Source organism: Salvelinus alpinus, chromosome 2 (genome assembly GCF_045679555.1).
Source record: "Salvelinus alpinus chromosome 2, SLU_Salpinus.1, whole genome shotgun sequence".
Classification (NCBI taxonomy): domain Eukaryota; kingdom Metazoa; phylum Chordata; class Actinopteri; order Salmoniformes; family Salmonidae; genus Salvelinus; species Salvelinus alpinus.
Genome location: NC_092087.1, coordinates 77,466,318 through 77,492,369, shown reverse-complemented (window position 1 = coordinate 77,492,369; position 26,052 = coordinate 77,466,318). Strand labels below are relative to the sequence as shown.

Here is a 26,052-nt window from a genome sequence, read left to right as displayed (position 1 = left end):
GGTGACTTCTCGTGTAGTCCTGAACAGAACTATAGAGTTCATTCTACTTCCATTCACTCTGGAAAGATGCTTCTTTGAAGATAGGCTAACCAGCCGTGTTGATGGTTGCCAGTGGGGTGATGAGAGTAAAGAAATCTGATGGTTTGAAGAGAGTAGTAGAATTGTCCCACTTAAATTCGGTTTTTCTAGATACTTTACTTAGAACAGCTAATCAGCCGTACGTGTGATTGTCCGGGAGGGGAGTTTATCATCTCTACCTCGTGTTGAGATTCAGAGTTCAAACCACTTTAAACGTGAGCTGTAGCTCAATGTCTCTCTGGTCTGATATGTTAATTCTTAACCCATAATTTTATACAGTTTGTTAGAAAGGGCGGTTCCGTCAGGCTGACATGCTCTCTGACCTCACTCAGGGGCGTGGCATGTCACTGTGCAAAGTTATGTAAAACTATTATCTCTTATGGCTCCTAAAATCATGTCCCTCTCTTAACAAAAATACTTTCATCATTTTTCTTATAGCACATCGCAGAGGATGGAAACTTCGTACTTATAGTGTGTATACTTTTCAAGTTACAGAGTTTCCTTTATAACATTTGTAATGACATCACAATATAACAGTAGTGTTATTTTAGGTCACCTCTGCCCATTCCCCTTGTTCTATGTTAGAAATATTGTTCCAATAGTTGCATTTGAAAGTTTTAGATTTTTGGTGGGAAAAATCTTCTTAGGACAAAGGCACATTCCTCTGGTGAACATTGGAGAGGGAGATGCTGAATGTTCGGTCCTTGATTTACAATTAAACCCCAGCAGTTCCTTCCTCCCCCCCCTCTGCAGGTGAGAGGGAGTCTGGTTGAAGTTGTTTATTGCAAAGCTGATCTGACCTATTTGGATCCTCACAAGACAGTCATGACACTGATAAAGCTTAGCGCTCTCCAATGTCAGCCGGTTGTCCTAATCTATTTACAATCACATTGACGCAGCCGGACACAGACAGGGCTAACTCAGAGGGATTTGAGGTAGAGCTCCATGGGAACAGGCTTGGGAGGTTATAAAAGGCAGACAGGAGAGACTAGAGGGATCAAGGCTGAACTAGGACATTACTTACTGTGTGGACTGTAGACTGGATGTTTACCTGATTTGAGGCGTCCAGAAGAGGCAGTCAGTGTTGAGTTTCCAGGCCCAGAAGCAGCTCTCGGAGTGGGCAAGTGGATTTAGCCTCCTCCAGTCCCCGGATGTTTGCCTGAGCTCCACTGGACCAAAGAGAGTCCCAGCCCCAGAAGCAGCTCTTTGTGGGGCAAGAGAACTTAACCATCAGCTCCAGAAGTATCTGAGCACCAGTCTCTACCAGAACACCAGAGAAATCCATGGAGCCCATTGCAACCATGGTGGCCCAGGCTGCAGACCCTGACTCCCTTCCCAGGAGGGCCATGAAGGCAGCCCCCAGAGGGGCCTCCACACAGTTTGTAGGCACATCCATCATCATCCTCTCCTCCTTCGCTGTGTCCACTGTGGCTATGAACATGGGGAAGAAGATGGTGGATTCCAAGCAGAAGGGCAATGAAGGCTAACGGACAATGAATAGGCTAGCTAACGCCTTAGATACGTAGCTGAACACTTGTGCTAACTTGTTGTGTGTATTTTGGTCATACCTATAGACACCTGTGTTGACTAGTGTCTGCTGAATAAAGCCCAGAAGAAAACTTGGTGAGATGCAGGGAATTTCAATTTACCCGAGTCACACTCAACTCCCAGGGGGAAAACAGAAGATGGAATTTCTGAAGATTATAAGACGCATGATGTAAACCCGGTTGCCATGTCAACAACAGAGGATGCCCAAGACTGTATGAGTTGAGTTCAGAGATTCAGAGGGAGAAAATTACCAGCGGACACTTGATGCAATGCCAAACTCGCTATCTTTTTAGTTAACAAGACAATAATCAGACTTGTATACCTAATCTATTGCGTATAAATGTAATTTATACAACTGTCACTTTATTTACTCTATGCAAATATCACTAGTATTTTCTCAGGTAAACTCAGTATAGTATATCTTGTATTAATATGCATTTATGATAACTGGAGGCCTCTAGGTATTACTTGTCTTGTCACTGAGTATGAAGCATTAGAATAGTAGTAGGCAGTCATAATAGGAGCTGTACTTACGCTTAAAAAAATGTATTATCTTCATGACTTCCTGAACACTTCCTAATTATTCAAGTAAATGGTGATTTCCAGTACCTATGGAACGTCGTGGTGTATAACTCGTATAAAGGCAACAGCAAGATTGTTCGGGAGGATTTACTTGAAACATATCTTGGAAGTGTATGTTTTTCACCACATGGGGGCAGTGTGGGAATATGAAAGTAGAGCACTACCCACCAACTGCAGTATTCACTAATGCAAAAATAAAAACATACCTGAACTAAACACTATTTCCTTTGCTGAACTCTATGAAAGAAATAGACAAGTATTTAGAAACAATATTTTTTCAATTTATTTCACATTAAAGTATTATTCAAGTGACAACAAAGTTCATGAAGTTGGGCTCCAAGTCCTTTTCAATCGATCCTTCAGTCAGTGGTCTTCACAGCAAACCGTCTATAGAAAGGCTTGTGGTCATAGGCACAGCCGTAAAAAACGCTTGTATTCTACATCTGCAGTGAAGTATGTGTGTGCTCCTCTACATATCTTTAAGTAACTGTCCAGTGAAAATGTCACTTTTTTGAAAGTTAATATTCTGTTAACTCAAATAATGTTGTTGACTCGTCCTATACTCGTATTTGTGGCCAAATAATAAATTGGAGCAAAAAAAACACAGAAAAGCCCGCCTCCTGAGGAGGAGCTGGCAAGTAGGCGGTCTACTCGCATTAATATTTTTAATGACCAGTATACAACCACACCCTTCTGCTGTTGGGGTACACCCACACCATTCCAACACAGAAAAGCTGCTTTTTAACACACTTGATACCCAATTTTTTAGAAGGAACACTATTTCAGTAATATTGTAATTAAGTATAGGTCACATTTCATATACATCTGGAAACAGTGGACAGAGACTTTAAACAGAATGTGTGTTGTGCACCATGTCTCAGTGGGTGTGTGTATTCCTCTCCTTGTCTCAGAGTGTGGCCAGGCTCTGCAGTCTCCTCTCTTTGAAGAAGCGGTGTGTCTGGTGTGTGTTGCTCTGCTGGGCGGAGGTCTTGGAGCCTGCCTTGAAGTAGGAGAGCATGGAGGTGTTGTTCTGACGGGCTGCAGTCTTCTCCCCATCCTCCTCATCATCATCCCTGATTACACACAAATAGTTATGTGAACTTGTTCTACTGAATGTAAACAAACACAGCTTTCACATTACACTAGCCTCTTCCCTTTTCACAAAGCTGAAACACGTGTATAGTACTAAAATACATTAGTAGAATATAGTGTAAACGGCCTCCCGGGTGGCGCAGTGGTCTAGAGCACTGCATCGCAGTGCTATGCTGCGCCACCAGAGTCTGGGTTCGCGCCCAGGCTCTGTCGCAGCCGGCCGCGACCGGGAGGTCCGTGGGGCGACGCACAATTGGCTTAGCGTCGTCCGGGTTAGGGAGGGTTTGGCCGGTAGGGATATCCTTGTCTCATCGCGCTCCAGCGACTCCTGTGGCGGGCCGGGCGCAGTGCGCGCTAACCGAGGGGGGCGGGTGCACGGTGTTTCCTCCGACACATTGGTGCGGCTGGCTTCCGGGTTGGAGGCGCGCTGTGTTAAGAAGCAGTGCGGCTTGGTTGGGTTGTGCTTCGGAGGACGCATGACTTTCGACCTTCGTCTCTCCCGAGCCCGTACGGGAGTTGTAGCGATGAGACAAGATAGTAATTACTAGCGATTGGATACCACGAAAATTGGGGAGAAAAGGGGATAAAAAATTAAAAAAAAAAAGAAAAAAAAAAAGAATATAGTGTAAACACTGAGCACTTTTCACCATCTACCACTCCCTTCCCTGGCCCCTCTCCAACCCCTTCTTCACCTGTACCCCCTCTCTCAACGCAGACCCTCATCCCACCCCAGTCCCCCTAGCCCATCTCTCCTCACCAGTGTACGGTGACAGCCTTGCTGTCCAGCAGGGTCTGTGTGGTGCTCCAGCTGAACCTGACAAACTGAGGGTAGCCAAACACCGGGTCAAGCTCTTTCAACAGCCACGCCTTCGTCTTCGGGTCTGGACACACAACAACAAGAAAAAAGTCAATTCTACTTTATTTTAAACAAATTCTACCATTACAGCACTACAACACGACTGTATTTCTACAAACTTCTATTTAACACAAAAGATGGGCCTCCATCCTTTACCAGCCATGACTTTTAAAATTGCAGAATAATACAACATTTAAACGATGGTCTCTGCACATTCTACCATTAAAGGACAAAAGAAAAGGCATCAAATTTGACCAAACTGGGATTCAATACAAGATGCTGAACTTTATATATTGTTCCAGTGTTGCCAAGCCATGAAAAAGAGTGTGTGATGGGTGAAGATTTTCCCTAAAGTGTTTCCCTACTGACCGTTGGGGTAACCGGAGCCGTAGTCTGCATCCACCTCTCCTAGGTCTTCTGGAAAGTTCCAGTCTTTTACTGAATGGTCCCTGGCCACCTGAGGGAGCAGCAGATACCATTTAGGCCAGTGATCCTCCTTCTTAGCCTGGTCCCAGGTCTGTTTGTGCGCCTGTCAACTTAATCGCTGTCAAGGTTTGACAAGAAGTTGGCATGATAGCATAAACAAACTGGCACTCGGGCTACCTCAATCCTGCTCCTGAAGAGGACTGCTAATCTGGGACAAAACCCTTCACCCCAGTACTTTCAGATCCCTGGTCTCGAGGTACAGGAGACAAAGAGAGGAAACGATTCAAAACAAAGGAAGCGTTTGTCATTAGCGTGCCATCTAACCTTGGCACAGATACTGGCAGCGCTGACTATGGGGAAGAGGGAGTCGGCTTTGGGTCGTACGGTCACTTCCACCCCGGGGAACCGCTGGGACAGCTTCTCCTGGTACTTCTCTGCAGGACCCACCGTGTCCACAAACACCTGTCACACACAGGGAGAGGGAGAGAGGACAAGGGACAGGGTAGTAATAAAAGGTTGGTTAAATGAATCAAATTACATTTCATTTGTCACATGCGTCGTAAACAACAGGGAAATGCTTACTTACGGGTCCTTTTCCAACAATGCAGTTAAAGATACAAAATAAAATAACAAAAACAGAAATAGTGACAAAAGGAATAAATACATAGTAAATAATGAGTAAAAAGAACATGTCTATATAGCTGGAAGGGTAGTGAATACGATAGAGAGAAAGGGATAAAGCAAGGGAGGCATAAAAAGGAATATAGAAAGACAAAGCGAGAGAAAAGAGAAGGGCAGAAAGAACATTTCGAGGGTTTGTTATGTTGTATTGACAGTATTGGTGTGTTTGTATGTATGGTTTAAAATAACCAAGATGCTTTGTACCGTACCTCTTTGAGCTGTACTCCACTGTCCAGGGCGAACTGTACCAGGCCAATGGCTGCGTCATGAGAGAGAGCATTCAGGTTGTATTTTGACCTGTGGAAGAGCAGAACGGTTAGAATTATCTGTGTGTGTGTTTGGTTGTTCGCTCTCTGTGTCTCTTTCTCTGTGTGTGTGTGTGTGTGTAGTACAGTATGTGTTTAAATACCTCTGCAGCATGCTGGTAGAGATAGTGTTGGGTGAGAGTATCTGAAGAGCCCAGCCTACAAAGCTCTTGGCCTCGTCCAGCTTGCGGAATAAATCCTCTCTCTGTGCCTCTGTCAATGTCTTCGAGTCTAGAAAAGGAGACACAGTAACTCATCATTGTACAACAAACAGATGCATGAATCAACTTTGTTGATCCTCAAAAGGTTTGTCACTAGAGACACAGACATGTACAATACAGTCACACAGGCATCCTTCACGACACGTATATGAACGAATTATTTAATGGATTCCTCTTGAATGTTATTGTATATATCTTTAAAAAAAGAAATATCATGAACTTACCTGCCACTTTTAAGTCCTTCAGAGCTTCCTTTTTGGCGACGGGACAGAAACATATTCCGTAGACCATGGGTCCTGGTGGAGCAAATGCACGATATTAGCAAGCAACATCAAATGATGACCAAGCAACTAGATAACAGACATTCAGTGACCTACTAAGTGATCCATGACGTTTGAATAGGAGCCAATCCATTTTTTAAATAGTATCTGCTAAATGACCAAAATGTAAACGTAAAAATAGATTAGTTAACATGGACTAGTGATCCATGACATTTGAAAAGGAGGCCCACTCACCCAGTACAGGGCCCCTGCCGGCTTCATCGATACCCAAACAGCAGTCTTCTGTCTTGCAGGCGTCGGGTATTGCTGAAGCCAGGCGACAGCTCACCGAGTTGTCTGCTTCAAACTCACCGAGATCCATGCTGACCTTCCACTGTCTGTTTCTGTAAGTCTGTAATCAACTGTAAACAACAAGAGCTGTAAACAACTGTACAGAGAAAGTACACTGTAAACAACAAGTGATCTGTAAACAACTGTAAAGGATACGTAGCCTAAACAACTGTAACTAACATTTCAAGGGTCTTGGTGAGTAGCTATGTTGACATTTTGAAACATGAAATAGCAATCAAATTGTAAGCAAGCAATTACAAGATATAACCAGCTAGAAATAACAGTAGAATAGTGATGGGTGGGTTGACTCATAATCCGCAGTCCCCAGGTTATATCCGCAGGGAGGGGCAGGTTTAGGGTCTTTAAATATTGTGTAGATAAAGGGAGCATGGGTGGACACAGCTTTCTATATCCTTACAACTGGTAAAACTGGTATAATTTGGAAATGTTGCACAGAAAATGGTTCCCGTTTTGTTTTCGTTATAAAATTCTCTCACTGGTCCCTAAACGTCTTTCCTCTGTGAAAGAAGCAAAAATGACAAAGGAACCTTTACTGATGTCAACTAGATTGAATCATTCATTCTATCCATATATGATTCTGGTGAGCAGGGGGTTACTTCTAGGGAAACATATAATGACAGAGGAGAAGCTGCATGTATCTAATTATAGACAAACAAATAGCCAACACAAATGTCAGAAATTATAAGCACAAACATAGGCTTAAAAAAAATCTGGCACCCCCTGACAACAAAATCGTTCCGCTGTCTTCTATATTAGCGGGTTAGGGTCGGATGCGGGCCTCAGATTTCCACTTTATCACATATAGTCAAGCGGTTGTGGATGGCTTACTAGTAATTCCGGGCGGCTGTGGGTGAACAAACAGCTGACCTGTGAACCATTCACAGTAGAAGTAACACGTGCATGTGTCGGTAGTAGTGCAAACCCGATGCATGCACGTGGACTTAAGCTAGTCTGTGGCAGTATGCAAAGTATTTTGGAGGAATGACAACCGTGACCCAGCACTCTAACATCTTTACTTTGGTGAGTTACGGAAGTATATTTAAGCCAGTCACTAAAAGAAGTCAGGCCAGTTTTCAGTGGTTAGCTTCGCCCACGACTGGCCCATGTCAACTATACTCAACAAAAACGTAACATTTTAAGTGTTGGTCCCATGTTTCATAAGCTGAAATGAAAGTTCCCAGTAATGTTCCATACGCACAAAAAGCTTATTTCTGTTTACATCCCTGTTTGTGAGCATTTCTCCATTGCCAAGATAATCCATCCACCTGACAGGTGTGCAATACCAAGAAGCTGATTAAACAGCATGATCATTGCACAGGTGCACCTTGTCCTGGGGACAATAAAAGACCACTCTAAAATGTGCAGTTGTGTCACACAACACAATGCCACAGATGTCTCAAGTTGAGGGAGCGTGCAATGGGCATGCTGACTGCAGGAATGTCCACCAGAGCTGTTGCCAGATAATGTAATGTTAATTTCTCCACCATCCTCATTTCAGAGAATTTGGCAGTACATCCAACCGGCCTCACTACCGCAGACAACGTGTATGGTGTTGTGTGGGCGAGGGATTTGCTGATGTCAACGTTGTGAAAAGGGTTCCCCATGGTGGGGTTATGGTATGGACAGGCATAAGATAAGGACAACAAACACAATTGCATTTTATTGGTGGCAATTTGAATGCACAGAGATACCATGACGAGGTCCTGAGGCCCATTGTCGTGCCATTCATTCGCCACCATCACCTCATGTTTCAGCATGATAATCCACGGCCCCATGTCACAAGGACCTGTACACAATTACTGGAAGCTGAAAATGTCCCAGTTCTTCCATGGCCTGCATACTCACCAGACATGTCACCCATTGAGCATGTTTGGGATGACCTGGATTGAGGTGTATGACAGTGTGTTCCAGTTCCCGCCAAAATCCAGCAACTTCATTGGCACAACATTCCACAAGCAACAGCTGGATCAACTCTATGCAAAGGAGATGTGTTATGCTGCATGAGGCAAATGGTCACACCAGATACTGACTGGTTTTCTGGGCCACGCCCCTACCTCTTCTGTTAAGGTATCTGTGACCAACAGATTTATATCTGTAATATCTGTATTCCCAGTCATGTGAAATCCATAGATTAGAGCCTAATACATTTATTTCAATTGGCTGATTTCCTAATATGAACTGTACTTCAGTAAAATCTTTGAAATTGTTGCATGTTGCGTTTATATTTTTGTTCAGTATACAATCCCCACGCTGTGTTTTAACATTAGAAACGTCAATCAGCGCTCGCGATACAGCTTTCAAAATATATGGCCCTTAATAGGGTGTCCAATCAAAAACGCATCATTTCACCTCTAAGAAAACCAATGGTCCAAACCTCATATCTCTATCATAATTCATTCAAAAGTTATTGGAGTTTTTACCCTTGTAGGAGGTCCAAAATTAGGGTGAATAATTCAATGGAGGCATGAGATAAAAAGTGGTAAAGAATATGGAAATCGCACTGCGTCAACTAGGCTGGATGCTGTGCGAGAATTAAGGCTAACTGACAGGCTCACCGTTGAACTAGTCATCCTTCTTCTCAAATCCGGGTGACATAAAACAATATAGAAGATAGATATCGATTTTAAGAGGACATGCATTATTTTTATATTTTAGTAAACGCTTTTCATGTTAATGCGAAATTCAATTTTTCTAAGATGTTTCACAAAAACAAGCGTATCTCTGAAATGTCAACGGAGTACCGCAAGCTTTTTATTTTCAAAGCCTTTGACATAATTCCGCCCGTGTCATGTTAATTTAGCTTTTTGTGACCAGTGGAAACAACTTTGCAGAATACCACAACAACATGTAAATCCTCTAAAAATCGCTGCGAGAAAGCTCTAACAGAGCTCGGTGCTTATTATCGGATGTATTAGGTTACGAAATCGGACTTTTTGGATATAATATTAATGGTACGGTAAAGAAAGAACCCACTGGACGATTCAGAACATGAATAATCATATGTGTCTTGGTAAAATGTATTTTATACCATAAATAAGTGACATTTCATCACCAAACCTCGTGGGTGGACAGACACCCTACCCTTATTTTTCATCAGCAATGAAGAATCTTTCAAATAAAAAAATACACTTACTGTAGCAGTTTTGCACAGATCCATACAACTATGGGTGCCTCCATCCAAAGAAACTACACTTCCCGAGTTACGGTTACACACAGGGGTTCGGGGCATGCTAGATAGCGAATTGACACAGGTGGTCGCCTCTGTCTTCCATACATTTCCCATCAACAAGCGCTGTAACATGGAGATGTGGCCTTGTGGGAACATTAACCCTATAAAATGTCGTATCAATTCAACTTTTCGTTTTTTGAAAATTATTTCTCGCTGGTAAGAAAGACAAAGTCCTTATGATTCCAAAACCGTACCACAAGCGATGCATGGTAATGTTCAGACCAAGCATCGTGGCTCTTAAAACTACAATATGTCACTTTTTAGGCGACCCGACCAAATTCACAGATATGTGAATTAGAGACCACTCATTGAAAGTTAGAACAGATCTGTCGCTTACTAGACTATGTGCGCTATTTCTATGCCTCACGTTCTTAAGTTTCGTTTATGCATCTACTTTTGGTTTTGTACACCTGCTTCAAACAGTTGAAAATACATTTTTGTTTATGGAAAATATATTTTACAGCAGTTTAGAAGGTACATTGATTCTCTGCACTATACTTGCTTGTGTTGTCACAAACAAACAATGCAAACCATTAATTTTAGCAACGAGGAAATGGCAGGGCGATAGTGCACCTTTTTAAAGCATCATTGTGTAACTTTTTGGGTGACCCAGATTCACATAGAAATGATAGATCTGCCACTTTCATTAAAGCAAGTTAAATTAGCGGTAGACCTGTTATGTGCTCGATTTCTATGCTTCCCGTGCTTGAGTTTCGTTTTTTACTTTCGGTTTTGTGCACCAGCTTCAAACACCTTGAAATATATTGTTTATTGAATATATACCTCACCCCATACAGAAGACGCCTTCGTCAAATGACTTGTGTACTAGTAATGGAACTGAGAGTCGTGATCTAGGGCTAACTGTCTAGCTAAGCAGTTTGTTTAATGCATGTTAGAAACATTTTAGTTTCTTACTTGCGTTGAGTTGAATAATGCACGCCGTTTAGCAAGTGAAAAGGAAAGATAAGCACATAAAATTCCCACTCACCCCGTGTGTTGTTGATGTTACTGTCTGGTGGTCAGTCAATTTTGGCGCGGAATCTCTGACGTGACCCTCATGCGGGGCTTCGTGGGATTTGTAGTCCCATCCACTGTATCCCTGGGTTGTATGCCTATTCTTTTAGTGCAGTACCTCTACACTCGGAGGATGGCAGCAACAGTCTTCCATCTTACTGGTCTAACTCAAGGGCTTGCATGTTAATTAAGCATTTCCCTACTTGTACATGTGACAAATAAAACCTGAAACTTGAACATGAGTGACAACAACAATGTCACTCTGTTGAACGAGATGGTTAGTGTGTGTTCGCACACGTTGGCCCCTGTGAACAACAAATATTTCACACAAAAAATAAATCCCATTGTAGGTACGTACACATGACCGAATCACTTAGGTTGGTATTCAAGCGAATGTTAACATGGTACAACAACAAAAAACACGGCCTTTCCTAAGTGGTCCCTTTCCCTCCTCCTCTCCCACCTCCCCCTCCCTCTTGATGGCCTCGCTGTCAGGATTACGCGGTGACATCTAGATTTAATGTAGCCTAATTTACCTGCAGATATGTGAGTGGTTATAACCATGTCACAGGATGTCACCTCTGAAAGAACACACTTCTTCTCAAGTCTCTTTTCATGTTTTCTCTCTTCTCACTCTGATAATACAACATGTCAAACTATTAACCCTCTCCTAATTACACCAACCACCATGATGACTGATATCATTTATTAACCTACATTCATTTGTTGTTCCCACTTGAACGTTCCAATTTCATCCAACGGAACGACAAGTCCCCCTCAATGGCTGCTAATTAGTTAGCAGTGGTTAGCACGCGGCTAGCAGCCTAGTGTTCTGTGTGTGTGTGTGTGTGTGTGTGTGTGTGTGTGTGTGTGTGTGTGTGTGTGTGTGTGTGTGTGTGTGTGTGTGTGTGTGTGTGTGTGTGTGTGTGTGTGTGTGTGTGTGTGTGTGTGTGTGTGAGAGAGAGAGAGAGCGGTGGTGACCGTGAGGACGTACTCATGGAGCATTAGCGTTGTTAGTCATGTTGACCTCTCTGAACCTCCTAGATGATGGACGTGTGTGTGTGTGTGTGTGTGTGTGGTGCGTGTGTGTGTGTGTGTGTGTAGTCTTTCTGGTCCTCTCTGATAATGGTTTGTAGACCAATCACCCTCTTAGACAAACCAGAGGTGTTGTTTTCCTTCTGTGTGTCTCTCTTTTTTGTGCTGTCTCTATCTCATTCACCTCTCTCTCTCTCTCTCCCTCTCTCTCTCGCTCTCTCTCTCTCTCTCTCTCTGCCTCTACCTCGGTCCCACTCTTCTCTTCCCCCTGTTATCTCTCTAGTTCCACCCCCCACCCCCCCATCCCTTTGTAATTGACCACTGTGTGTATGGAACTAAGAAGGAGGGCTGGAGGGGGTGACACCCCTACTAAGTGGACCGTCTTCCCTCCCCCTCCCTCCTCTCCCCCTCTCGAGGGTCAGGTGCACTCACTCTCTAGTGGCCCCTCTCCCCCCTCCCTTTTTGAGCTGTATCGCATTAGTGAAAACCAAGACTGTTCTCAGGGCAGGTCTGCCGGTTTTGATTAGCAGAAGTGACTTTTCATTGCAGGTTAGGACAATTAACGTGGCAGGTTAGGACAATTAACGTGGCAGGTTAGGACAATTAACGTGGCAGGTTAGGACAATTAACGTGGCCGGTTAAGATAATTAGGTTAAGGTTAGGAAAAGGGTTAGTTAAAATACTAAAATTTAACATATCTAGCTACAACCAGGCCTGCCCTGAGAACAGTCTTTGTTTCCACTAATGCAATGCTGCTCTTTTTGAAGGCCTCGCTGTCGGGTTCCTGTAATGTAGACGAGCACCTGCTGAGGGGATGTCGTAATCCCAGGCGACGTGCGGGGGAAAATGACTTCGCTACTCAGCAAGGGAGGTAAAAAAACAAGCTAATGGGCAGTAGCACACCTCATCAGGTTGCTGAGTGGCTCGGTCTACGTGACACAGACGTACGCACGCGGAGACACACGCTCAAACGTATACCCTCATGCTCACATCAACACACTACATCTTCGTCAGTGTGTAAATAGCGCACGGTCATCATTTTATTTACATACCAAGGACATCTCTTTCTCCTCTCTTCCACCTTACCAAGTTCAGACATCTCTTTCACCTCTCTTCCATCTTACCAAGTTCAGACATCTCTTTCTCCTCTCTTCCACCTTACCAAGGGCAGACATCTCTTTCTCCTCTCTTCCACCTTACCAAGGGCAGACATCTTTTTCTCCTCTCTTCCACCTTACCAAGGGCAGACATCTCTTTCTCCTCTCTTCCACCTTACCAAGGGCAGACATCTCTTTCTCCTCTCTTCCATCTTACCAAGGGCAGACATCTCTTTCTCCTCTCTTCCACCTTACCAAGGGCAGACATCTCTTTCTCCTCTCTTCCACCTTACCAAGGGCAGACATCTCTTTCTCCTCTCTTCCATCTTACCAAGGGCAGACATCTCTTTCTCCTCTCTTCCACCTTACCAAGTTCAGACATCTCTTTCTCCTCTCTTCCACCTTACCAAGGGCAGACATCTCTTTCTCCTCTCTTCCACCTTACCAAGGGCAGACATCTCTTTCTCCTCTCTTCCACCTTACCAAGGGCAGACATCTCCTTCTCCCCTCTTCCACCTTACGTGAGGGAGTGCCTACGGTACACGCTGTACATTAGTGTGTGTGTTTGTGTGTCACAGGAGGTTGGTGGCACCTTAATTGGGGAGGACGGGCTCGTGGTAATGGCTGGAGCGGAATAGAGTGTAATGGTTTCAAATACATCAAACACATGGCTTGATGCCATTCCATTTGCTCCATTCCAACCATTATTATGAGGCGTCCTCCCCTCAGCAGCCTCCACTGGTGTTTTTGTACATGTCTGTGTGTAGTACATTAAGTTGTACTGCTGCTACTGTGTCAGGTGATTATTAAGTAGAACCAAGTAGCACATGGACAGAATACAAAAATATATTTTTCCCTTGATTGTCTACTTAGCTCTTAGAGGCATTCCTTAGGCAAGTCATTACATTTATATGTTAGTCCTTTAGCAGATGCTCTTATCCAGAACTACGGACAATCAGTGCCTTCAACTATAGGTAGTATAACCACATATGGTAGTATAACCACATGCCACAATCATTGCAAGTAAAACTTTCTGCAAAATAGCTACCATCTGCAAAATCAGTGCCTATGTGTCAGTGCTGCTGGCTAGTGGGTACAAAAGGTGAGAGAAAGCAATTCCTGGGTGGAAACACTGTGCTCTTTTCCTGGAATTATCAGAGAAAAATACCCACCATGCACCACACTGCGGAACAGAACAGATTTGAGCTTGTGCTGTATGTTCCCACAGAGGGTGACTTTCACAAAGTTTAACTGGATTAAAGTCTTTATCCATAAATGAGTGAAATTTGGAACGACTTGTGTAGATTGGTACCATTAACCTTTTTACTCCCATTAAAGTAACAGGGATGTTTCCTGCTGGTGAAAATACAGTAAGATACCCCTGCAATTCAACTCCAGATTGTTGATTTAATTCCTTTCCCCCTCCCTGTAAACCTTAATAAAAAGACAGAGAGGCCTGTGGGTTGATATGGGTCTTAAACCTGAGTCTTAGCCAAACACAAACACAGGAGAAGCCATTTAAACAGGGAGACCAAATCTGTCTGAACAGCAGTGGAAAACGTAAGGCTGAGCCAAGCTAGCCTAAACCAAACGGAATGCTGTGTTCACCATTATGAGAACATCATTCACGTTGGTTTAACCAGGCTAAAGCCAATCCTCAGAGAGGAGGAGACATTTAAGAGTGGGCCAAATCTTATCCAGAAAATGTGTGATGAGCATGCAGGACCAAGCAAAATGTCAATCAAGACCAGTTAATCATTTCTGAAACCTTATTATATAGTTGAGGCATATGAGACACACAACAACAGCAGGAGTGAACCAAACCAACACAAGCCACAGAGAGTGGAAGACATTTAATAGGGGGCCAAATTGAATAAGGGCTGCTGTGTGAAAAATGTCATTTGTCAGCCGGTGAGTATTTCATTATCCTGGGCTGGGTTCAGCTCTGTGAATCACTGATGTGAATCAGTCACTCAGAGAGAAGCAATCACATTGATACATATTTAGAATGTTGTGTGTGGGGGGGTCGGCAGGTGTGTATGGGGGGTATATGTGTGTGGTGGGGTGGGGGGAGGTTGTGTGTGTGTGTGCGTGCATTGTATGTGTGAGTGTGTGTCTGTTTTGGGCAGTCACACACAGAGGTAGTCATAATGATAGGCAGAAGACTGGGAGGGGGTGGATGGAAGTGAGCTTTGAAAGTATGATTTTTTTTTTGTTGAAACAAATCCAGAAAAATGAAATAGTTATTGTTTCATATAATTAGGCAGCTGCACTCAGATAATCCTTATGATGGAGATATAAAAGCAGAAAGAAGGGATGATGAGGGAAAGAAATGGGGATGATGAGGGGAAAAAGGAGGATGATGAGGGAAAGAAAGAAGGGATGATGAGGGAAAGAAAGAAGAGATGATAAGGGAAAGAAAGGGGGGTGATGAAGGGATGATGATGGAAAGAAAGGGGGTGATGAGGGAAAGAAAGAAGGGATGATGAGGGAAAGAAAGAAGGGATGATGAGGGAAAGAAAGAAGAGATGATAAGGGAAAGAAAGGGGGGTGATGAGGGAAAGAAAGAAGGGATGATGATGGAAAGAAAGGGGGTGATGAGGGAAAGAAAGAAGGGATGATGAGGGAAAGAAAGGAGGTGATGAGGGAAAGAAAGAAGGGATGATGAGGGAAAGAAAGAAGGGATGATGATGGAAAGAAATGAGGTGATGAGGGAAAGAAAGAAGGGATGATGAGGGAAAGAAAGAAGGGATGATGATGGAAAGAAAGGGGGTGATGAGGGAAAGAAAGAAGGGATGATGAAGGAAAGAAAGGGGGATGATGGCAGTTGGATAGTAGATGACTGGAAGTCAGCTCTGAAATGAATGGTTTAATTGTCGAGATAAAACCAGAACAGTGAAACAGTTCTTGTTTCATGTAACTACAGTCAGACACAAAACCAATTGTAATGATAGGGAGAAACATGTTTAAAAAGGGGTGGATGGTGGATAGGAACCAGACCATGATTACTTACTGTGTGTTTTTATCTCTTTGGAAATCTAACTCAAATAATTAGGAGATGATGATAAGATTGCGACAAACAAAAGTATGGCTTGAGCGCAATTTTTTATAAAAAGAAAACGTTTGAAAGCCTCAAAGACGAATTATTTAACTGTCTACTTTAGATCATGTAGGCCTATATGTCAACTATCCCCACTACTATGTTACAGAAATGTCTGTTGATGCCAATATTCAATTCTGAAAACAACTTCACAATATCCTGTGAGATACTATAGGGCACTGTTACATTCCCATTGTGTCCACTGCTCACAAGGTTGACTCAGAAACAGATACAAGATGACAACAGTTAAAGAATGTTTAGACATATACTGAGTATACACAACATTAAGAACACATGCTCTATCTATGACAGACTGACCAGGTGAATCCAGGTGAAAGCTGTGATCTCTTATTGATGTCACTTGTTAAATTCACTTCAATCAGTGTAGATGAAAGCGAGGAGACAGGTTAAAGAAGGACTGTTAAGCCTTGAGACAATTGAGACATGGTTTGTGTATGTGCCATTCAGAGGGAGAATGGGCAAGACAAAAGATTTAAGTGCATTTGAACGGGGTATGGTAGTAGGTGTGTCAAGAACTGAAACGGTGCTGGGTTTTTCACACAACAGTTTCCAGTGTGCATCAAGAATTCCCACCACCTAAAGGACATCCAGCCAACTTAACACAACTGTGGGAAGCATTGAAGTCAACATAGGCCAGCATCCCTGTGGAACGCTTTCAACACCTTGTAGAGTCCATGCCTGGACGAATTGAGGCTGTTCTCAGGGCTAAAGGGGGAGGGGGGTGCAACTGAATATTAAGGAAGGTGTTCCTAATGTTTTTTATACGCAGTGTATATTGCAGATAAGGTCCATCACAACCTTCAGCTTGGCTTTGAATCAATTCAAGAATTGATCACCGATCTTAAATTAGTGCTAAATGTTGATATACTATGTTTATATACTATGATATAATAGTATATGTTTTTATACTAAATACCTGCCTATCTGTACCTTGAGTAGAGCCCAAATTGAGCTGGTCCCCCATTATAAGCATCTAGGTATTTGGAATGATGATAAGCTGTCCTTTAAAACACACATTGATAAGCTGTCCTTTAAAACACACATTGATGAGCTGTCCTTTAAAAACACATTGATGAGCTGTCCTTTAAAACACACATTGATGAGCTGTCCTTTAAAAACACATTGATGAGCTGTCCTTTAGAACACACATTGATGAGCTGTCCTTTAAAACACACATTGATGAGCTGTCCTTTAAAACACACATTGATAAGCTGTCATTTAAAACACACATTGATGAGCTGACTAACAGTGGTGAGTAAAGATGGGTTTCTTGTAGGGAAATAAGTCCTGTCTCACTTTTGAAAATAGGAGGAAGATTGTTCAAGCAACACTCCTCTTAGTAATTGACTATGGCGACTCAATCTACATGCAGCCTCTGTGTTAAAACCTCTGGATTCAGTCTACCACTCAGCCTCTGTGTTAAAACCTCTGGATTCAGTCTACCACTCAGCCTCTGTGTTAAAACCTCTGGATTCAGTCTACCACTCAGCCTCTGTGTTAAAACCTCTAGATTCAGTCTACCACTCAGCCTCTGTGTTAAAACCTCTGGATTCAGTCTACCACTCATCCTCTGTGTTAAAACCTCTAGATTCAGTCTACCACTCAGTCTCTGTGTTAAAACCTCTATATTCAGTCTGCCACTCAGCCTCTGTGTTAAAACCTCTATATTCAGTCTACCACTCAGCCTCCGTGTTAAAACCTCTAGATTCAGTCTATCACTCAGCCTCTGTGTTAAAACCTCTATATTCAGTCTACCACTCAGCCTTGCGTTTTATCACTGGTGATAATTTCTGTACGCATCACTGTCTCTTAAATAGTTCTGTTGGCTGGGAGTCTCAGACGGCCGGAAGGGCCCCGACATTGGCTATTATCGTATATAAAGCACTTCTCCGGAAACTCTCATACTACCTCACCTCACTTCTAAATGGGAAATCTAGTTACTATTAGACTCTCTAGACGGGATGGTTCTAGAGGTTCCACGGGTCTCCTCTGAGTTAGGGAAAAACTGCTTTCAGTTACTATGCCCCTCAGTCCTGGAATTACCTACAGGTCCCTCTAAAACGTGATTATTTGTTGCTTACATTGCTTGAACTGTTGTTCTCAGGGCATCATTGGAAATTAGTCCCTGGTCTCAATGGGTTCCCCTGGTTAAATAAAGTTAATAAAATATAATAATAAAACACTTAGAAGTCACACAGACCTCAGCTATTGTCTATTTATTGTACTCTGTAGAGATCTTTCACAGAAGGCTTGTGTATGCTGTATGGCCAAGGTTAGCAGTACTAACACGGTACAATACTTGACACCTTACACTTGGGGGTGTCTTAAGTTGTCAGTATTGAGGGATTCCAGGGACATAAAACAGATAGATACAAGATGGAAAACTATATATTGTATTGTGTAAAACCAAAATTACACACACACATCTGATGTGTGTTGCCACTTGGCATTCTTGTTACGGGTTTCCAGACCCAAATTGTGCTGCCTGCCCTGCCTTCCACACTGATTCCCAAAGAAAACAATGGCATACAGTACAAAACCATAGTAACAGTGTCTATTCTGTATAAAATCTAAAATCTCTCCAATGCTAGACTTTCAGAAAGACACATATACCCTACCAGACACACCACTATGGGTTTCTTCACGGTACCCAAACCAAAAACACATTTCATGTGTTGCTCAGTTATGTGGCGTGGTGGTCTGAGGCACTGCGTCTCAGTGCAAGAGGCGTCACTACAGTCCCTGGTTCGAATCACATCCAGCCGTGATTGGGAGTCCCAAAGGGCGGTGCACAATTGGTCCAGCGTCGTCCAGGTTTGGCCGGAGTAGGCCGTCATTGTAAATAAGAATTTGTTCTTAACTGACTTGCCTAGTTAAATAAAAATATGTTATGTTTAGAGCCATGGAATGCTCTGCCACCAGAGGTTACTCAGGCAACAAGTTTAACTTAAAAAATATAAAAAAACACAATGTATCCTCTTCTCTTTCCAAAGATCTAATTAAACTGCTGTATATAAGAATATGTAAATACCGTATGAATAGTGTGTAAATAGCATTTTTGCTGTCTCTTGGTGTCTATATACTGTGTGTGTGGGTGTTTTTATTTATATTATTTTGGGAAGTTAATGTCATGTACTTGTATTTTATGTGGACCCCAGGAAGAGTAGCTGCTGCATGCTAATGGGGATCCTAATAAACTAATCAGAACTTTTTATATACAGTATTATCTGTGTGGCCTGATTATCTGTGTGGCCCGATTATCTGTGTGGCCTGTAGGTAGTTGGTTTTGGGGGTTTCCAGTCAACCCAGGAGTACACTGCTGTGTTGCCTTCCCTGACTTCCCATATTGATTTAATCAGATAGAAACAAGTCGCCTATAGCCATAAAAACCCAGAACCCCCTAGAAATCACATATAGCTGTGTCTTTGTTGTAGAAAATCCCCAGCCTCTTTCACACTATATGCCTTGGAATAGGAGTTTCTAGTCAGATCGGGAGTCTGCTGTGCTACCTTGCCTTCTCATCCTTGACACATTGATTTGCCTATATCATAAAGACAGTGCAGACATACAAATTAAATCATACAAATAGTATCTAGCCCTATCTCTTTCTCTATTCTGTAGAAATATCCCAAAAAGCTTGTTATGTACAGTATGTGGCCTTAGTGTTGGCAGTCAGGCCATCCAGGAGTGTGCTGCTCTTCTGCTGTTCACCCTGCCTCTCCTCATCCTGTCTCTCCACTCCTCATCCTGCCACTCCACTCCTCATCCTGTCACCACTCCTCATCCTGCATCTCTTCTCCTCATCCTGCCTCTCCTCTCTCTCCTCATCCTGCCACTCCACTCCTCATCCTGCCTCTCCTCTCTCTCCTCATCCTGCCACTCCACTCCTCATCCTGCCACTCCACTCCTCATCCTGCATCTCTTCTCCTCATCCTGCCTCTCCTTTCTCCTCCTCATCCTGCCTCTTCTCTCTCCTCCTGCCTCTCCTCTCTCTCCTCATCCTGCCTCTCTCCTCATCCCGCCTCTCTCCTCATCCTGCCTCTCTCCTCATCCTGCCTCTCCTCTCTCTTCATCCTGCCTCTCCTCTCCTCATCCTGCCTCTCCTCTCCTCATTCTGCCTCTCCTCTCCTCATCCTGCCTCTCCTCTCCTTATCCTGCATCTCTTCTCCTCATCCTGTCTCTCCACTCCTCATCCTGCCACTCCACTCCTCATCCTGCCTCTCCTCTCTCTCCTCATCCTGCCACTCCACTCCTCATCCTGCCACTCCACTCCTCATCCTGCATCTCTTCTCCTCATCCTGCCTCTCCTCTCTCCTCCTCATCCTGCCTCTCCTCTCTCCTCCTGCCTCTCCTCATCCTGCCTCTCTCCTCATCCTGCCTCTCCTCTCTCTCCTCATCCTGCCTCTCTCCTCATCCCGCCTCTCTCCTCATCCTGTCTCTCCACTCCTCATCCTGCCTCTCCTCTCTCTCCTCATCCCGCCTCTCTCCTCACCCTGTCTCTCCACTCCTCATCCTGCCACTCCACTCCTCATCCTGCATCTCTTCTCCTCATCCTGCCTCTCCTCTCTCCTCATCCTGCCTCTCCTCTCTCTTCCTGCCTCTCCTCTCTCTCCTCATCCTGCCTCTCTCCTCATCCCGCCTCTCTCCTCAACCTGACTCTCCTCTCTCTCCTCCAGCCTCTCCTCTCTCTCCTAATCATGCCTCTCCTCTCCTTATCCTGCCTCTCCTCATCCTGCCTCTTCTCTCTCTTCATCCTGCCTCTCCTCTCCTCATCCTGCCTCTCCTCATCCTGCCTTTCCTCTCTCTTCATCCTGCCTCTCCTCTCCTCATCCTGCCTCTCCTCTCCTCATTCTGCCTCTCCTCTCCTCTCCTCATCCTGCCTCTCCTCTCCTCATCCTGTGTCTCCTCTCCTCATCCTGCCGCTCCTCTCCTCATCCTGTGTCTCCTCTCCTCATCCTGCCTCTCCTCATCCTGCCTCTCCTCTTCTCATCCTGCCTCTCTTCATCCTGCCTCTCCTCATCCTCATCCTGCCTCTCCTCTCCTCATCCTGCCTCTCCTCTCCTCATCCTGCCTCTCCTCTCCTCATCCTGTGTCTCCTTTCTTCTCATCCTGCCTCACCTCTCCTCATCCTGTGTCTCCTCTCCTCATCCTGCCTCTCCTCTCCTCATCCTGCCTCTCCTCTCCTCATCCTGTGTCTCCTTTCTTCTCATCCTGCCTCTCCTCTTCTCATCCTGCCTTTCCTCTCCTCATCCTGTGTCTCCTTTCTTCTCATCCTGCCTCTCCTCATCCTGTGTCTCCTTTCTTCTCATCCTGCCTCTCCTCTCCTCATCCTGTGTCTCCTTTCTTCTCATCCTGCCTCTCCTCATCCTGTGTCTCCTTTCTTCTCATCCTGCCTCTCCTCTCCTCATCCTGTGTCTCCTTTCTTCTCATCCTGCCTCTCCTCATCCTGTGTCTCCTTTCTTCTCATCCTGCCTCTCCTCATCCTGTGTCTCCTTTCTTCTCATCCTGCCTCTCCTCTCCTCATCATGCCTCTCCTCTCTCCTCCTGCCTCTCCTCTCTCTCCTCATCCTGCCTCTCCTCTCTCTCCTCATCCTGCCTGTCTCCTCATCCCGCCTCTCTCCTCATCCTGCCTCTCTCCTCATCCCGCCTCTCTCCTCATCCTGCCTCTCCTCTCTCTCCTCATCCTGCCTCTCTCCTCATCCCGCCTCTCTCCTCATCCTGTCTCTCCACTCCTCATCCTGCCTCTCCACTCCTCATCCTGCCACTCCACTCCTCATCCTGCATCTCTTCTCCTCATCCTGCCTCTCCTCTCTCCTCCTCATCCTGCCTCTCCTCTCTCTTCCTGCCTCTCCTCTCTCTCCTCATCCTGCCTCTCTCCTCATCCCGCCTCTCTCCTCACCCTGACTCTCCTCTCTCTCCTCCTGCCTCTCCTCTCTCTCCTAATCCTGCCTCTCCTCTCCTCATCCTGCCTCTCCTCATCCTGCCTCTTCTCTCTCTTCATCCTGCCTCTCCTCTCCTCATCCTGCCTCTCCTCATCCTGCCTTTCCTCTCTCTTCATCCTGCCTCTCCTCTCCTCATCCTGCCTCTCCTCTCCTCATTCTGCCTCTCCTCTCCTCATCCTGTGTCTCCTCTCCTCATCCTGTGTCTCCTCTCCTCATCCTGCCTCTCCTCATCCTGCCTCTCCTCTCCTCATCCTGTGTCTCCTCTCCTCATCCTGTGTCTCCTCTCCTCATCCTGCCTCCCCTCTCCTCATCCTGCCTCTCCTCTCCTCATCCTGCCTCTCCTCTCCTCATCCTGCCTCTCCTCTCCTCATCCTGCCTCTCCTCTCCTCATCCTGCCTCTCCTCTCCTCATCCTGCCTCTCCTCTCCTCATCCTGTGTCTCCTTTCTTCTCATCCTGCCTCACCTCTCCTCATCCTGTGTCTCCTCTCCTCATCCTGCCTCTCCTCTCCTCATCCTGCCTCTCCTCTCCTCATCCTGTGTCTCCTTTCTTCTCATCCTGCCTCTCCTCTTCTCATCCTGCCTTTCCTCTCCTCATCCTGTGTCTCCTTTCTTCTCATCCTGCCTCTCCTCATCCTGTGTCTCCTTTCTTCTCATCCTGCCTCTCCTCTCCTCATCCTGTGTCTCCTTTCTTCTCATCCTGCCTCTCCTCATCCTGTGTCTCCTTTCTTCTCATCCTGCCTCTCCTCTCCTCATCCTGTGTCTCCTTTCTTCTCATCCTGCCTCTCCTCTCCTCATCCTGTGTCTCCTTTCTTCTCATCCTGCCTCTCCTCATCCTGTGTCTCCTTTCTTCTCATCCTGCCTCTCCTCATCCTGTGTCTCCTTTCTTCTCATCCTGCCTCTCCTCTCCTCATCCTGCCTCTCCTCTCTCCTCCTGCCTCTCCTCTCTCTCCTCATCCTGCCTCTCCTCTCTCTCCTCATCCTGCCTGTCTCCTCATCCCGCCTCTCTCCTCATCCTGCCTCTCTCCTCATCCCGCCTCTCTCCTCATCCTGCCTCTCCTCTCTCTCCTCATCCTGCCTCTCTCCTCATCCCGCCTCTCTCCTCATCCTGTCTCTCCACTCCTCATCCTGCCTCTCCACTCCTCATCCTGCCACTCCACTCCTCATCCTGCATCTCTTCTCCTCATCCTGCCTCTCCTCTCTCCTCCTCATCCTGCCTCTCCTCTCTCTTCCTGCCTCTCCTCTCTCTCCTCATCCTGCCTCTCTCCTCATCCCGCCTCTCTCCTCACCCTGACTCTCCTCTCTCTCCTAATCCTGCCTCTCCTCTCCTCATCCTGCCTCTCCTCATCCTGCCTCTTCTCTCTCTTCGTCCTGCCTCTCCTCATCCTGCCTTTCCTCTCTCTTCATCCTGCCTCTCCTCTCCTCATCCTGACTCTCCTCTCCTCATTCTGCCTCTCCTCTCCTCATCCTGCCTCTCCTCTCCTCATCCTGTGTCTCCTCTCCTCATCCTGTGTCTCCTCTCCTCATCCTGCCTCTCCTCTCCTCATCCTGTGTCTCCTCTCCTCATCCTGCCTCCCCTCTCCTCATCCTGCCTCTCCTCTTTTCATCCTGCCTCTCCTCTCCTCATCCTGTGTCTCCTCTCCTCATCCTGCCTCTCCTCTCCTCATCCTGCCTCTCCTCTCCTCATCCTGCCTCTCCTCTCCTCATCCTGCCTCTCCTCTCCTCATCCTGTGTCTCCTCTCCTCATCCTGCCTCTCCTCTCCTCATCCTGCCTCTCCTCTTCTCATCCTGGCTTCTCTTTCTTGCCTTTACTTTCCACATTGATTTTCTCCACCAGCTTGTGGGCTAATTGCCCTTATCAAAATCATGACCGGTAAATGATCGCCGTCTTTAATCGCCAGCAGCCATTGACATTTAGTCAAATTAATGAAGGCAAGAAGCAAGAGGATTGGGGCTCAGTGACTCAGACCTGGGTTTAAATACGATTAGAAATCATTCAAATACTTTGAGCTTTTGCTTTAGTCTGCCCTCAAGTGCCAGGTGGGTGGGGTCTGCACATGTGAGGCTTTGTAATTGGTTCCATTTCTACAGGCAAGCTCAATCAAGCACAGATAAAGTATTGGAAATAATTTTGAATACTATTTGAACCCAGTTTAGAAGCGTCTGTTTAGTTGGCAAAATGGTAGCCTCCTTCACACTGAATAACAAGGCAAGTTAACAGAGAGAGAGGGAGATGGTGAGACAGAGAGGGGAGGAATGTAAGAAAGAGAGAGAGCTAGAGAGGGGGAGAGAGAGCGAGTGAAATGTTTACTGTAAATGTGTTTGTTTATTATCTACTTCACTTTCTTTGGCAATGTACACACGTTTCCCATTCCAATAAAGCCCCTTAAATTTAATTTTGAGAGAGAGAGAGAGAGAGAGAGAGAGAGAGAGAGAGAGAGAGAGAGAATTCATTTTCACCAGCTGCACTATATGCGATCAGGGACTATGTGTCTACAGTGTGTGTGCTGCGTACGCTGCGGGCGTGCGTGTGTGTGGACAATTAATTTTCCGTAGCCTACCTTGCTTGCCAGGTTAGAGACTCAGCGAGAAACAGAGCTAATTTGATAAACAATCATTTGATAAACTATCATTTGGGAACAGCTTTCTGAGAGAATAATCGGCTTCGAACTGGTAGGAAGCTGCAGCTTTCGTGTCTGTGTTTCTTTTCCTCATAAAGGAGCCAATAAACGAAGCTAATTTGTTTATTTTCCTAGAGCGAACAAAACAACAGAGCTCATAAACAATATGGAAACATTCCAGAAGCCTTTCAAATTCCAAATGGTATCAGTACAAATGTCTCAAATCCTCAAACAGGTGCAGAGTTAAATATATGCATATATACACATTCATTTACACATACTGGACTGTATGTCAAAACATGCACCTGTACTATCACACCATCTGCAACCCAAACAGCACAATGATTCCCTATACAGTTGATTCCTGTACTGTTGATTCCTGTAGTTGATTCCCTATACAGTTGATTCCTGTACTGTTGATTCCTGTAGTTGATTCCCTATACCGTTGATTCCTGTACTGTTGATTCCTGTACTGTTGATTCCTATACAGTTGATTCCTGTACTGTTGATTCCTATACAGTTGATTCCTGTACATTTGATTCCTGTACTGTTGATTCCTGTACTGTTGATTCCTATACAGTTGATTCCTGTACTGTTGATTCCTGTACAGTTGATTCCTGTACAGTTGATTCCGCAAGTATTCAGACCCCCTTGACATTTTCAACATTTTGTTACGTTCCAGCCTTATTCTAAAATGTATTAAATAAATACAAATCCTCATCAATCTACACACAATACCCCATAATGACAAAGGGAAAACAGGTTTTTAGAAATACCTTATTAGTATTCAGATACTTTGCAATGAGACTCGAAATTGAGATCAGGTGCATCCTGTTTCCATTGATCATCCTTGAGATGTTTCTAGCAATTGATTGGAGTTCACTTGTGGTAAATTCAATTGATTTGACATGATTTGGAAAGGCACACACCTGTCTATATTTAAGTCCCACAGTTGACAATGCATGTCAGAGATAAAACCAAGCCATGAGGTAGAAGGAATTGTCCGTATAGCACCGAGACAGGATTGTGTCGAGACACAGATCTAGGGAAGAGTCCCAAAAAATGTCTGCAGCCTTGAAGGTCCACAAGAACACAGTGGCCTCCATCATTCTTAAATGGAAGAAGTTTGGAACCACCAAGACTCTTCCTAGAGCTGGCCGCCCGGCGAAACTGAGCAATCGGGGGAGTAGGGCCTTGGTCAGGGAGGTGACCAAGAACCCGATGGTCACTCTGACAGAGCTCCAGAGTTCCTCTGTGGAGATGGGAGAACCTTCTAGAAGGACAACCATCTCTGCAGCACTCCACCAATCAGCACTTTATGGTAGAATGGCCAGACGGAAGCCACTCCTCAGTAAAAGGCACATGACAGCCCCCTTGGAGTTTGCCAAAAGGCACCTAAAGGACTCTCAGACCATGGGAAAATAGTGGGACTGGGAGAATACTCAGGATCGAGGGAAAGATGAACAGAGCAATGTACAGAGAGGTGTGTGTGTGTGTGTGTGTGTGTGTGTGTGTGTGTGTGTGTGTGTGTGTGTGTGCGTGCGTGTGTGTGTGTGTGTTTGTGTGTGTGTTGTA

General features: G+C 45.0%; 1 protein-coding gene across 2 annotated transcripts; it reads right to left on the bottom strand.

The window, feature by feature from the left end:
• Nucleotides 1-2,467: 2,467 nt before the first annotated feature.
• Nucleotides 2,468-10,750, bottom strand: rnaseh2a (ribonuclease H2, subunit A). Of its 2 annotated transcripts, none has more exons than XM_071389390.1 (9): nucleotides 10,639-10,750; nucleotides 6,305-6,471; nucleotides 6,014-6,085; nucleotides 5,673-5,799; nucleotides 5,473-5,560; nucleotides 4,907-5,044; nucleotides 4,526-4,613; nucleotides 4,058-4,181; nucleotides 2,468-3,281 (listed from the first exon to the last, which is right to left on the bottom strand). In XM_071389390.1, the coding sequence occupies exons 2-9, from the start codon at nucleotides 6,429-6,431 to the stop codon at nucleotides 3,116-3,118; spliced, it is 930 nt and encodes a 309-aa protein (XP_071245491.1). In that variant the 5' UTR covers nucleotides 6,432-6,471; nucleotides 10,639-10,750; the 3' UTR covers nucleotides 2,468-3,115. The 2 variants fall into 2 exon arrangements, with proteins under 2 accessions (XP_071245491.1, XP_071245492.1); XM_071389391.1 differs by lacking the exon at nucleotides 10,639-10,750 and adding an exon at nucleotides 10,566-10,604.
• Nucleotides 10,751-26,052: the final 15,302 nt, after the last annotated feature.

Bases quoted from the DNA above. Each gene is read 5' to 3' on its own strand.
- rnaseh2a (XM_071389390.1), bottom strand. From the start codon at position 6,431: ATGGATCTCGGTGAGTTTGAAGCAGACAACTCGGTGAGCTGTCGCCTG. The intron at 5,045-5,472 runs GTACGGTACAAA...TGTGTGTGACAG, and splicing joins GTGGAGTACAGCTCAAAGAG to GTGTTTGTGGACACGGTGGG. The intron at 3,282-4,057 runs GTGAGGAGAGAT...GTGTGTAATCAG, and splicing joins AAGGCTGTCACCGTACACTG to GGATGATGATGAGGAGGATG.